Genomic DNA, 15,100 nt, shown 5'->3' on the forward strand with positions numbered 1-15,100 from the left:
GACTATGGGAAGATGGGAAATTGCACGAGGAGCCCTCTCTGTTCCGCATCGAGTGTTAAACAAACACTTAGCATCGTTAATAACATAGGACAACGGTCCACGAGCTAATAAATTTGTCCAACCAATATAAAACTATCGAGAACTCTTGAGAATTGATAAATATGCGTATCCTACGTAAACGGATAAACCACTTTCGAAATGGGTAAATATATTTGTGGTAAATAACCCCGCTTTCTTTAGCGTTTCAACGAAAGGGACATATTAGGAGAAATCAATTTGTCGAGTTGCTTTCGAGTAGCTTGGATATATAGAAACGGAAAAAGAAGCGATTCGTTTTGTCGAAAACGTCCTCTCCCCTCCCTCTCTCTTTCTCTTCATTTTTATATTCGATGTAAAATTAAAAAAGTTTTCAAGGAAAATTCTCGAAGATTTTATATCGGAAAAATTGAATTTTTCCATTATATTGGATTGATTACGTCTATGCTTGTATTAGTTTAGGATTTCGAATAAGTTTGCCGTAAAAATTACGCAAATCTACGAGTCATCTACGAATGAAATCGTTTATCCGTGAGATTAACATTTACGACAAATTACGATATCGTTGTTTGTTATTAGTGATAAACGGACAAAGCGATCATCGAAGTCGGTTACTTAACATTTTGCTGGAAAAAAAAAAAAAAAAAGAAAAAAATGAAACGAAAGCCAAAGTCTGGACCATGACACGAATATATTTTTCACTATGAAGTTTGTCAGGGACTTGTTCATAAATCATATCCGAAAAAATATTTGCAGTGGTGTGCGACACGCGTTAGCAAAATATCATATATGGCAGCGATGAATGATGGTTTCGATATGCCTGACAAATTAATTCGATGTCTTCGACGCGTAATTTCGAAGATTTTAACGTTTCTTCGATTTTTACGTGTTGGAAGATCGTTCGGCCATGAGTAAATCGCAAAATATTAAAAAAAAAACCTTATGAATTATTACAGCTTGTATTATTAATCGAACGAATCATCGCGCGTGTGAACGTCTTTGAAATAAAAATTTGCATCGTAAATATTGACGGAGATATAATACCGAGATATTAAACGTTACAAAATTATTTACAAGAAAATAAAATGCCAATATTAATTTACATCGATAAAATATATGCTACGTACAATAAACTTGATAATTGTAATTTATTATATTGCGCGTAATATTTACAAGAGAAAAATAAAAAGAAGAAAATAATGGAAAATAGTAAAATGAGGCGAATCGTCACGTCGATGATATAAAAAATTCAAAATATACGAAATTTCGATTCATATTTTCGAAGAAGAAGCTTTTACCTCCGTGAAAACAACGAGGGTGGTTAGCCCGAACGTAACCGAGAAGTTAACGTGATAATCATCTGAATGTTGAAGATTTTCAGGGGCTGAAATACAGATATCACCCACGAAGACAGCCTATCCATTCTCTCGGTTGGATTCTAACCTGAACTTCAGTCAGAAATTAATATTCTGTTTCTACGTGCAGAATTTGCCTACTGTGATAGGACGATCTCAAGGGAAAGCCTCAGGTATTCGGGTGAACTGTATGGAATGGTAAGAATGAAGGAATACTATACGGTCCGATACGCTTATCTTATTCTTCGATTTCCCACGCTTAAATCATTCCATCTCTTATGCCAAAGGAAAAAATTCTCTAAATTTATGAATATTCCTGTTATCGCTGTTAATCTACGATATATATTTAATAAACAATTTTGAAATAATAATACAAACAAAAATGAACCTTGAATATTTATAACATGAAACATTTAATAAATTATTTAAATATTTTAATAATAATTTTCACAGTGATGGATTAAAGTAAGAATTGTTATTAAAATTTTTATAAATATCACTTTCTCCTTATTATATTCATATTTCATTTCTCGCTATAATATTATTACGATAATATACCGAATGAAAGTAGATCCATGTAATAAATATCTACGTATATACAAATATACGTACACCCGGTTTATGAAATACAGACAAGAGAACTTTTCGAGCGATAAACATCGGCATGAGCGATGAAAACATTTTACATATGATATTTTTCTTTGCTGACAAACTGCAAGTAACACGCTTATAACCATTTATGCGTCTATCGTTCCATCTTTCGCTCATTTATCTCTCGCGCTGCATCTTTTCTCACGATAAATAAAATGAAAGTTATAAGATTTAAATTTTTATTGGAAATTTAGTTCGAAAATTGTTGACTCCATAACGGTATCTTTTATACGTATAAACGATAGAAATCTATGCGATCGAACAAGATGCGAGAAGTAGCACTATATCGAATTAGGGAACGAAAATGATTAACGTTGAACGTAGAACGAGCGCAATTTCAAAAAATAAGGAATAAAATGCGAAGAGCAAAGAGAAGATTGGATTAAGCATAACGCGGAGAAACGATACATGCTCGTATATATAAGTTGGGGAATCGGCCCTCTGCCGATTCCTCGGCAAATTACACGGCGTACGAAATTCAATCCAAAATTAAAATCGACTTTAAAGCGCATCTTTTACAATGTATATGTGACTAGGGGGTATCGGCTTAAATTCATCGCGTCCGGTGTCCGAATAAGAAGAGAAAGAGAAACGTAGAAAGCGTAGTGCGTGTCGGCGAAGACGGTATCACGTTTCGTGTGAGCCGATATTTGTTACACGTTCTTATAGAAGATGAAGAAGCGGTCCGTCACGCGGTGGAAAGGCGCAGAGGCGGTGGCACGGGCTCGGGCACGAGCAGAGGAGGAGGAGGAGGAGGAGAAGAGCGCGCGGGCCACGAGCACAGGCATTTCAGGGCCCTATTAACGAGTCGGCCCCCCGCGGCCGACGCAACGGGCCCAATCAACCCAACTCCAATTCCTGGCCCTCGCTTCGACTTGTTTTATGTAATGCCCGCGACGCCAGAATCAATTAGTCGGGGTACCCTCCTATTTTGCGTATGCATGCGCCTATATGCATAGCGGCCAATCCACCCGAAAAGGTTCCCAACTTATTTGCAACTGTCCAAGAGAAGCCGATAGACGAGAAAAACCGGTTCGCGAACAGACGCGTAGAGACGGAAATTAAACGACTCGAAACAAACCGGGGATACCCCTCCGCCGATCTATCTATATCTACGTATCGAATCGTCCATTTTTACCATCGAAATCTATCCTTTATATCGATATCGCAGTATCTCGAGTGAACGCGAAATATATATTTCTTTTTCTTAACATACATAAGATATATCTTCACTCGTTCAAATTTTATTCTATAACGTATTACGAATCTATATTTTAAGTTAATAATAAAGATTTAATCTGAAAAGGAAAAGAAAGGAGAAAGAGAGAGAGAGAGAAATAGTAACTGGAAAGATGAAGAAAAAAATGTCACACTGATTCACATAGATATATCCTCAAAATGGAAGAAAGTTGGGTGAATGCCGCTCTATCGCAGCACGAGTACGATACATCACACAGCGGCAACCAGCATGGGAGCGTACGATCGCACTTTGTTCAGCTACTAGGCAAACAATCACGAGCCGAGCTATTCACGATCCCAAAAGCATTGCCGTGCGTATCGGACGAAAGTGCATACATCAAGCTTGTTTATATCTACGTTGGAGTCAAAACATGCAACAATACAGCAATTTGGCTTTGACCGATACGAGATCTCACAGAGATTCCTTTCCCATCTTACCGTTACCGAATACCGACCATCCACCGATAAACCTTCCTCGTTCCCAATGCCATACCAATGATAGAGATTCGATTTTTACCTCGTCAAACATCGCGTTACGTATACGTCATTTCTATCTGTTATATCTTACGATATAATAATAAATTTCGATTTCAATTTTAATTATTTGAAAGAAATTTTCTTATAATTATTTCTCGTAATATATTATATTAAATTAACGAGATAACTATTCTCATCCATCTTTCTTTCTTATTCCGTTATTTTTATAACGCATAAAAATTGTTTCTATACCATTGGCACGATTTCATGGTGATTCCGTATCTCGGAATGCGTATGTATACCGGCATTGTATCCTCTATATTTCTGGAATTCGATAAGATCTTATCTTACGACCCCCGCGAAGAAGATCTTTGATTTAATACGAAAGAAAGAAGAGAAAAATAATAGTGACGCGATTCCGAGAATACTAACCATACAACAAGTTCGTAAAAACTTTGCAAATCATTTTCTAAACTTATTTTTGGATTAAATACAATGGATTAAAATTAAATTGAAATTTTTATTTTTTGAAACAAAATCGAAAACAAAATCTTAAATCTATAATTCTATTCGATTTATCTTTAAGTCTTTGTACAAATTAAATAATTATATTTATTTTAATCAGTTAATATTAATGCTAATAAATCGATAAAAGATATCTTAAATCATTAGACGTATATAAATCGAATCTCAAAAAATATTTTAATAAAAAAAATTTTCAAAATCACAATAATTTTATTACATTTTCTAAAATGTTATTAATTCATAAACTTGAGAAAACAACAATTTCTTATATAAAAAATAAATTCGAGAAAACTGTATATCTTACATCCAATTTTAAATGTATTATATCGTTTCGTTACAAGACTCACCTCTTTCAATGGCACTTTGAACGGTAGAATTTTTGTACCACTGATCACTGTACCATAAGGTTTATATTCCAACCACCTAATAAGATAGAAATAAGAAATAATAATGAATGAAAATATAAAGAAGACTGGTATAAAATACGGTATAATCCAATTATCATGTTGAGCCGAAAATTTGAGAGATTAGGAAGATCCTAAATATAAAATTTTAACTGTAGATATTTATTAGTTTCTGAAAAATTAATGAAAATCTTTATATTGATTATTACATTGCTATATATTGAATATTATCTATACGTATACGTCCATGATGGAATGTGCGTCAATATACTTATCTACTATTCTATAAAAATATTGTAGTGGCTAATACCCAAAATATATAATTATGAAGATGATATCGCTGAATTATTATAAATTCGCTCATCGTAATTTCGGTCACCCAAGGTTTTATATTTTATTTTCGCATTCGGCGGATCCGAAGAAAATTCTTTATAGATAGATACTGAAGTATAGTAATATTAATTCATTCGTTATACATTTTAAATGACGATTGCCATGATGTGTTTATAGAAACAGTAGATAAACAGTGATCGCATATTGATGCATACACTGTCACGAACGCATAGATTAGAAAGATTATACGCATAGATTATTCAATGTTTAATATCGAAAAATTTTTATTAATTATTATCTCAGAAACTAATAAATATTGCGGTTAAAATTTTATATTTCGAATCCTTTTCTCAATCTTTTTAAAATTTCAATTTAGTACGATAATTGGGTCATATAAAATTTATTTATAAAAAATACACATTACATGAAATATAATATGTATACACGATGCATGCACACGCATGAAATTATGCATGTATACATATACGCATATCTATACACGTGATGCAACAGGTGATGTTAATGAAAAAACGAATTCCACCATGTAAACATTTATTTGAATTCGTTTCTGGTAAATTTAAATAACAAAATACAAAATAATTTAATATTTATAATATTTTCAAAGTTTTATTTTATAAAAAATAATGAAAAATAATATGCATAATATGCATAAAGTTAAATAATATTTGACATCTATTTCTATATTCAAAGAAAAAAGCACCATCTGTGAAATACGATATAAATAAAGAATAATGCGTTTCTCAACCGATAAGTTAGCCGCCATACAAACCGCGTTTGGAAATACATTCAGAAATATTAAATATTTATAATTAATTATGATTACATGGTGCAAAAACCTTAATATCTAAAATAATCTTTTAATCTATGATTAAATAGATTTCTTATATTAATATATAGTTTAGAAAAGAAATATTAAAAACAATGAGATATGTCGGCATAACATAACCTCTATACAATGTGACCTCCGATTAAGACTAGTGAACAAGTAGTTTTAAATATTTCAACGAGCTTAATGAAATGATAAAAAATGAACAATGAATAATACTTACCTTTCAGGTATAGATTTCGGCATATTCGTCGTTTATTTAAATATTATAATGCGAAATTAAAAGCACAACACCGAAACGCAATATCACTAACACAGTACACACACGCAGCAGACAAATGTAGTCGATAGCACTCACGACGCAGAACGATCGATCGATCTCTCGATTTTCGCGCGCGCAACATTGTTACATGAACGATTAATTTCGGATAAATTATTTTTTGATTGCTTTATATATTTTTATTCATATAATATATATAATATAATATATATTATATTATATATATTATATATGTAATATATATTATATATATAATATATATAACATTAAAATATATAAATGAAATTAAATAAAATACTTACTTTAAATTTCTTTTTAATTATTATATATATATGTACATATATAAAGTGTATAGGTTAAATTTTTCAATAAACTTTCCAATAAATATTGGTGTCTGTAATTTTCAATAAAATATTTAATTATATATAATAATATATTTAACTTACATGATATTAATGAGAAATATTATTCATTTTATGATAATCATTTTATAAATATAACTATGATATGACTGTGGGCAAGCAAAAAAGGAAAAAGTTTTTACAAAGAAAAATTTTATTAACTTGTTGGACACTGTATGTCACCATCTTTTTTTGCTTTTAATTGTAATATTTCATTCAACACTTTTCTTTCTAATTCCAGAAGTGCAGGAGGTTTCTTATACTACAAAAAGATAAATATAAGATTTATGTAAAAGTAATGAAAATATAAATATTTGACATACCGTAATAATTAGTGTACTGTATTGATGTGTAAAAGTTATTCTATTCTGTTCTGGTTTTAATCCAGCACGTTCTAAATCTGGAATTCTTATCTTCTTAAAATATTTTTTATTTGTAGTACGAATAGTTATTGTTCCATCATCTTCTGCAGTTACAGAATATACATTTTGCGGATATGGCAAATTTCTTATCCGCCACTCAAGTGAAGTCTTTGTAACTCTTCTTGTAATAAATGGCTATTACAAAAATATAATATACGCATATTAATTATTATTAATTATATTTTGTTTAAAAAAATTAGAAAATATAATATATATATATATCAAATATAAAATATATAATATAATTTTATGAAACAAATTTCACATACAGCAGTTGAACTTTCTTGAATTCCACAAATATCAATATTGTTTTGTTTGGGTTCAGGATCTCCAATTTCAACATTCCAACCTATATCTTGACCAAGTTTACCTTTTTCTTTCCATGCTCTTCGTATTAACACATTAGTTTCCAAATGATATTCTTCTACCATTTCTCTACCATCTTCCATTAAAAAATGAACTTTTCTTTTTCCTAATAAAAGAAAAGAAATATTAATCATAATTAAATATTTATAATACGTTTTAATAATAGTTTTATATAATAAAAACTATCGGATATTAACAATTATCACAATTATATTTTAATTCTAAAGAATAAAATATACATTAAAATAGCATTTTATTAATTAACAAGACAAATAAAAATATATAATTATATGTAAATGTAATTATATTGTGATACCATATATTTTATATTTTTTATATTAATAATTCCATAAAGTCAATATTACACATTTAATATTGAGTGATATACGCATATATGTGTATAATAATTTAATTATGAAAAAAGAAATAATTTATAACACTGACAATGATAAATATAAAAATACAGTTTTAATAAAAAATAAGTAATAATTACATATTGATCAAACATTTTTAAGGTTAAGCTGTATATCGTAAAGTTTTCAGTTCTACGTGAATTTTAAAATAGCTTTCGTTAAAAAAAATTCAATAGTTTGAAATATATTATACATTAAAATATATTTTCGTAAATACCTTACCATCTTGAATTATTGCCGTTTTCGTAGCATTTTGAATAAAATTCAACCATTCTTCAGGCGCCATGGATAAATACTTTATTAGTTTCTTAGCAACTAATTCTAAGTACTTAAACATATATATTTATAGTTGTCATAACAACCACTATTATTTTACTAATTATTATTTATAATATTATATTGAAAACATTATTACATAATAATTTACTTAATTAAATTATATTAATTAATTATGTTTTTTTTTAGTAGTTATTAAATTTTTATCAAAAATTTAATAAGTTTCAAATATTTTATATTTTTCATAATATACATATGTAATACACATTCATAATATATGTATAGAGTTATTAGTTAATTAAATTATTGATAATTAAATTTCATAAAATGTATGAAATCTTAAAAATTTTAATAATATTTTATTAATTCTATTACATTTTTACAAATGTCACTGCATATTTTATAAAATAATATTTTTATCATAAAGATTGAAAAATTTTTATTATTTGTTGTAAAAAAAATTAAAAAGCTTATATTTATGAGATAAAATTTCAGAAATTGTTTTATTAAAAATATTCTTAAATTAGATGTAATAAGAAAAATGCAGTATGAAATTGCTAATTATAAAATTATTATATAATTTATAGTATATAAAAAAAGAATAATATAAAATAATATAAAACAACGAAAAATATTTAATAATATTAAAACATATTTTATTATAAAATATATATAGCTTAAATTTAATGATATAAAATATATAATTTTCGAAATTATTTTTATTGTAAATATATATAAATATTTATGAAATATATGTATAATTGACAGAAGGATATTTATAGTAATAAAATATGGGATAAAGTTAAAAACTGTATGTATATATGTATGTCGATTAAAAATATTATTATATGTCGATCAAGAATATTAATAAAATTATTAACAATTTTATCGAATGGAATCATGTATATATAGTATGTATATATTTTTAATATATTAATTAATGATGTAATTAAGATTCTTTTGTTTGAATAATTATTAAACTATTAATTATGCAAAAAAGATTGTTTGTTTAGAAGATAATTTAAATATTAATATTATGTAGCGGTTATTAACATTTCATTAACATAATAATAGAAATAAGAATTAATATGCATTTAAAATAAAATAAATATTGTATTATAAAAAATATTTATATTTTGCAAATAATCGCAACATATATTTGTTCGAGATATAATAATTCTTTAATAAAAAGATTTTATTTAAAAAAATTATATATTTGCTTATATTATTTTTGTCTTTATTTGTCTATATTCTTTTGTATTGCATCTTTTTATATTATATAATATAATTAAATAATATATTAATATTTATATTATAATATTATTACGTTTGTTAAAATTAAAACACAATTCTTTTAAAAATATTCCATTAGAAAATGTTAGAAGTGTAAAATAATATAAATCTTATTGTAAAATTCAAAGATTAATTTTAAGTTAATTTTAATATTAATAACAATATTACAATTATAATATTTTCTAACATTATTAAATGTTATTAATATTATAAAGCTCATGTTGCATAGATATATCATATATTATGTGCTATATAACTGGTATATAACTTATGCAGTATTTTATAAAAATTGTATTTAATATATCATTATTATATATTATATTATATTAATTATATAAATAAAATTATATTAATTATATAATTATTATATGAATGTAGTGATTTCAATGATAGTTTTATTTTTATTTGCCAATTTTTTGAAAATAATAAAAAAAATGGATAAAAATATCATGCATATATATATTATATTAAAATGTGTAGAGAGTAATTTCCCCAAAGGTTTATTCAGCTTTATTTATACAATATAGAAATTTAATGACATGGGAGATCATAAAATGACAATGCGATCAGATGGAATTAAGGATTTGTATAAATCTGATTTGTTTGTACAATTCGCAAACAGAATAGTTGTAAATTATTCTTTTTTTTTAATTCTTAATAATATTCTTAATGATCTCCACTCGCCAAATACAATATGTAAAGGCAGCCTACACCCATAATATAAATACAATTGTGTATGTAAATATTAATAAAGATTTGACTATTATAAATTGTCGTCGTAAACAGTATCTTTCTCGTTTTAATCTTATAATATATATTTCATTATTATTCTGTATATATATATGTATTTATATATATATATATATGTGAAATGTATATAAATACATATATCTGATATTTATATATGTATAATATTTATAGAAAATTATTCTAATTATATTAATATTAATATTAATATATACATACAAAGACAAATGTGAAATACCTAAACATTATTCGTCCCTTACATTATATAAAAATATGTTATATTTGTTATATTTTCGTTCGTATTTCAAACAATACTATTATTAATATTGTAGCAATACAACACATTGTGTTAAAATTATCCACATAGTCATATTAATTACTACATATCTTTATCACTTTATATTACAATTTATTGTTAATATTTCATTTGAACGGATTGAAATTTAACATTTTTGGAGCAGTTTTCTGTACAGAACATTAAACAGTTCATAGAATAATATATATTATTCGATGTCTCTTTAACATATACCTTTTATTATTTAAATTGTTTTTTTTTATATAATTTATAATTTAAATGCAGATTAACTTTGCATTAAAAATTCCTGATTTTTATCATTGCAAGATATAAATATTTTGTTCATTTGAATGTTTATTTCACATTTCACATCATTTATGTAAATATATTTTATCTCTTCCATATCGAATAATGTATAACACACTTATGACATTTTTTATTTATTTCTTTATCAAAATATGAAAATATTTATAAAGTTTGGCAAGTTAATAATTTTGAAAGTAATTTCATTGAGATAAAAAATTACATTTAATAATTTCTAAATTATATTCAATAATCATGGAATCATTATCAGTTATATGAAATATACTATAATATATTTATAACTGAAATAACTGCGCCGAAATGCATTAAATTTTTTTTTGCAGAAAGGCATTATACTCTATGTATATAATATAATCACGGTGCGTAAAAAACGTACATGTACATACATGTATTCAGAATTAAAATTGTGTGTCTGTGTGTATGTATAAAATAATAAAAGAAAATTACAGAAAAATTATTTTAATTATACTATTGTAATAGTGTTCCCTTGAAGTTGAATAGGAAAAAAGTGACATTTAAAACATTTTATAATATAATTTTTTTTTATAGAAAAAAGATCGACTTATAATTATATTAATCCAAATAATAAATACATATTTTTTTATATTTAAATGTATATGTAGAATTTAATACTTTAAGTATTAAATCTAGATATTTTAAATGTTGTCTACTTTTTTTCTATTTCTGTCATTCATTGGTTTATTTATACTATATATTATATGTACATTCAATATTTTTTTTACGTTTGGTGATTATTTTCTTTTCTTAATCGTAAAGAAACATATAACTCAATGTGAGTCTTTGAAATATTTTTGATGAATTTCTTTGTTTATTTAAACATGTTGCAAAATATCCCGAATAATAAAGCAATGAATTTTCCTCGCGAATTTTTCGTAATATTTAAAATCGTAAATAATATTTCGTCTTAGCACCGCGTTTATCTTTATTTTTTGCAAAAGTACGATATTAGTATATGAAGAAAATAGAGTTTTTTCTTATCAAACGTTTTTAATTTTTCGATAAATTCATTCTTTATGTTCAGGATCAGGTTTCGTTTTTGGTTCCATTGTCGTAGAACGAGGATGATGAGGATTCGTCTGATTCCTTGGCACTAACAATACATTTCCATCGGCAGATTGTTGAAGACTATATTCATACGGATGATATTGATTTCCATCAGGATCGCGCAAAGACTATAAATTAAATAATAGAAAATGTTTAAAATTTTTTTCATGGATTGACCATAATTAATTAAATATAATTATAATATGATATATATATGTATATATATATATATGTAATGAGATAATTAATAGAGTATACCAACTTGAAACACATGACGATAAAGTTGACTAAATTTATCTTTCACGCGTTGTCTTTCTATAAGCATAAATTCTCGTTCACGAACGAGCCTCATTTTACGATCCCTCATTTCTTTTACTTCATCAGCGAGACTAATGATTTGATCTAGTTTACGCTTGCGACAATTTTGGGCGGCAACTTTATTCTTTCCCCGTCTTCTAATGTCACGTATCAAAGATAATTGAGCTTCACTGAGATCATATTTACTAAGACGTTCATTAAACTCATCCATTGGAAGATTAATAATATCGTTCACCGGAATAGGAACGTTCAATGCTCTTGCTCTTTTCTCATCTCTAGTTAGATGCTCTTCACCATCATTTTTACGTACTGAAGAAAAAAATATTAATCAATTAAAAGAATTATATTGCACTAAAATAAAACAATAAATAATTATATTGTTATTTTATTATATTTTATTATAATATATAATACTTTACCTTTTTTATCACGAGAAACTGGACGCTGAAGAGATCCAGAACTTTCTGCAGGTAAGTGATACGTATGATTATGATGAACATGTTCTATAGCTGAACGTCCTAAAAATATAGAAAAAAAAAAGATTATTATTATTTAATATTAAATATAATAATAAAACGTTATATGCATATCATCGTTTACCTGATTGATGCCGACTGAAATCTACACTACAACTATATTTTATTTCAGGTTGAGGTCCAGCTGCACCCTCGATCGGTCCAGAATAAGCATTTCCCGGTGCTCCAGCACCAACTGTATGAGAATCATATTCGTACTTCATTGGAGTTGTCGGATGTGCTGTAGCTCCGAGAGGCGAACCTACCACGTATACAATACATTTTTAAATTCATTAAATCTTTATCACATATTATATTGAGACATTCGATCGCTCGCGTTTCAATGTTTAAAAACTAACCAGTTCCTTGTTCCTGAAAATATCGTTTTGCAAACATTTGATGCTTTTTCTGAGCAACCGGAGGCATCGTACGCTCCGTTTGACATCTTGGAGAACCAGCATTTCTTCCGGAAACGGAATAGCTACAATCGTACGACATGCGGTATTTGCTAAACATAAAACAAATAATATTATCGCATAAAAGAATCAATATTTGATAATTATTTTTTTTATGTATTTTTAATATTTTTTTGTTGAATATTTGTTAAATATTTTTTTTTCTTAAAAAGAATTAAATTAATTTCATATTTAATATTTTCTCATTATTTTAATATTGATTTATTATTAAACCGAAAAATCGAAATAATTCGATTTTTTCAATATAATTTAATCACCTAGCATAATCCATAGTATAATGAGAATCCGCTTGTGTATGGCTGGAATTAGATCCAGTTTCCATCCACTCGCCATCCGAAAGGGATGGTACACGTTCGCTGCCCATACTACTGACAGCACTATCGCTCGATGCATCCATCCTTTCATCCGTTACACCCGGAAGTGTCGTAACTCCTGTTGCCGAAGAGGTTGTACCACCAGCTGTCTGAACTCCTGACAAGGCTGCTGCTCCCGTTGGACCAGAAGCGTTGTTATTACCATTATCTAGCATGCGCATGGTGTACATGCCTATAACATTTCATTTGAAAAAATTAATTAATATATTATTATTGTTACGATTAAATATGATAAAAGAAACAATTTTTTAAAATCAAGCAAAAAATCCTGACAAAAATATTGATGTGATTAAATATAAAAATAATTTTATAAAACGATTCATTAAATATTTCATTTCATTTCATCTGCAGTTTTATTTATTTACAAATAAAAGCTTATATTGCGAATAAGTACAAAAATATTTGGTTTTGATTTAAAATTAGAATTTTATTTCCCTTTTAACAAATGTTTATTTTTATTCATTATTATATATACTTGAAATATTGTGAAATTAATTTTAAGAAATATTAAGAAAAGAAAAAAGAGAGTTATTGCTTTATAAATTAATGTTACATATATATTTTTTAACCATACGATGGTAATATGTTATCTCGATTGAACGATATATTAAACTTTTATAGATTTGACATGTCTTTTGCATTTTTTTTTTTATACTACACAATTTCAATAAAGTTCATTGATATATCTTCAAATATTTATTTTTAGACTATATAATTATATGTTAATATAATATAATTAAATGCAAAAAAAAAAAAGAATTGCAAGATTAATAAACATTTCTATGTGGATAATTTGTTTAACTATCATAAATATAGATATTTTTATAATTATGAATTGTTTATATTAAATATGTTTCTATTAATTGATTTTTTTATACAAAATATAAACATTTTCGAATTTCGTTTGAAATATTGTTCGAATACGTTTAACGATAAAAGAGAATAAAGAGAATCAAACAAGTAATATTTTTAAAATCTTTACAATATTCTATAATATAATGAGTTGAAAAATAATGTATATGCACGATTTTCATTAGCAAACAAAATAAAAATACGCGTACCGCAGAGGAAGGCTCAAGGTCCATTAGTCGCGTGGATTACTTGTTGATTAACCATGCCTATTTATACGTATTAGCTATATTTTAAGATTTATTAATTATTCAAGATAAAATATCATAACAAATTATGTAGAAAAATAAAGAAAACTATTATAAGCAAGGATTATATTGATTTTACATATTAATCTGGAATAAATCCATCTACATATGTAAATCAAAGATATCGAACAGGATATATCTGATCAAGAAATAAAAACATATGCATATAAAAATAAATACGAATGAAAATATTTGAATATAATCATCGTTATATTTTATTAAATATTCATATGTACACAGGCTAAAGACAATATTGTGATCGAAAAATAACATATTACGAAAAAAATATAAATTTGAAGAAAAATATCACTTTAGAACGTATGTCAAATATACGAGAAGAAGTTAATGTCGGAACGTTACTTTCAAAGATTAGGAACTCGGTCACACGAGCTTCGATAGAACGATCGTTGCGACGAACATTATAACTTGTAACGTCAGTTATAGCATAACGTTGGAATGCATACGAGCTATATCGGTCGAGCATCATGTCAGTACAACGACAAAAAAAATA

At 26.5% G+C, this 15,100-nt stretch overlaps 3 protein-coding genes across 6 annotated transcripts in view; all 3 read right to left on the reverse strand.

Moving 5' to 3' along the window:
• LOC102676934 (probable tyrosine-protein phosphatase F54C8.4) overlaps window positions 1-6,291 on the reverse strand; it is a 30,506-nt gene extending 24,215 nt beyond the window's left edge. Inside the window, exons 1-2 of the mRNA XM_031514042.1 lie at window positions 6,091-6,291; window positions 4,631-4,706 (exon numbers count right to left, since the gene is read on the reverse strand). Coding sequence (XP_031369902.1) covers window positions 4,631-4,706; window positions 6,091-6,113 — 99 coding nt within the window. The 5' untranslated portion in view covers window positions 6,114-6,291. The remainder of the gene's footprint in view (window positions 1-4,630; window positions 4,707-6,090) is intronic.
• A 393-nt stretch (window positions 6,292-6,684) lies between these two features.
• LOC102675837 (protein DPCD) lies at window positions 6,685-8,127 on the reverse strand. The gene is made up of 4 exons (XM_006623270.2): window positions 7,972-8,127; window positions 7,240-7,442; window positions 6,872-7,105; window positions 6,685-6,810 (listed from the first exon to the last, which is right to left on the reverse strand). Exons 1-4 carry the CDS (start codon window positions 8,084-8,086, stop codon window positions 6,706-6,708), a joined length of 657 nt encoding a protein of 218 aa, XP_006623333.1. The 5' UTR covers window positions 8,087-8,127; the 3' UTR covers window positions 6,685-6,705.
• Window positions 8,128-9,802: 1,675 nt separating this feature from the next.
• The window catches only part of LOC102676118 (segmentation protein cap'n'collar), a 76,906-nt gene continuing 71,608 nt past the window's right edge, over window positions 9,803-15,100 (reverse strand). For all 4 annotated transcript variants that reach the window (XM_006623272.2, XM_006623273.2, XM_006623275.2 and 1 more), the window contains 6 exons: window positions 13,316-13,604; window positions 12,942-13,090; window positions 12,668-12,844; window positions 12,487-12,585; window positions 12,012-12,376; window positions 9,803-11,877 (listed from right to left, as the gene is read on the reverse strand). In XM_006623272.2, the coding sequence (XP_006623335.1) occupies window positions 11,710-11,877; window positions 12,012-12,376; window positions 12,487-12,585; window positions 12,668-12,844; window positions 12,942-13,090; window positions 13,316-13,604 (1,247 nt within the window). In that variant the 3' untranslated portion in view covers window positions 9,803-11,709. The remainder of the gene's footprint in view (window positions 11,878-12,011; window positions 12,377-12,486; window positions 12,586-12,667; window positions 12,845-12,941; window positions 13,091-13,315; window positions 13,605-15,100) is intronic.

The sequence above is a fragment of the Apis dorsata genome, unplaced genomic scaffold (genome assembly GCF_000469605.1).
Source record: "Apis dorsata unplaced genomic scaffold, Apis dorsata 1.3 scaffold_867, whole genome shotgun sequence".
NCBI lineage: Eukaryota > Metazoa > Arthropoda > Insecta > Hymenoptera > Apidae > Apis > Apis dorsata.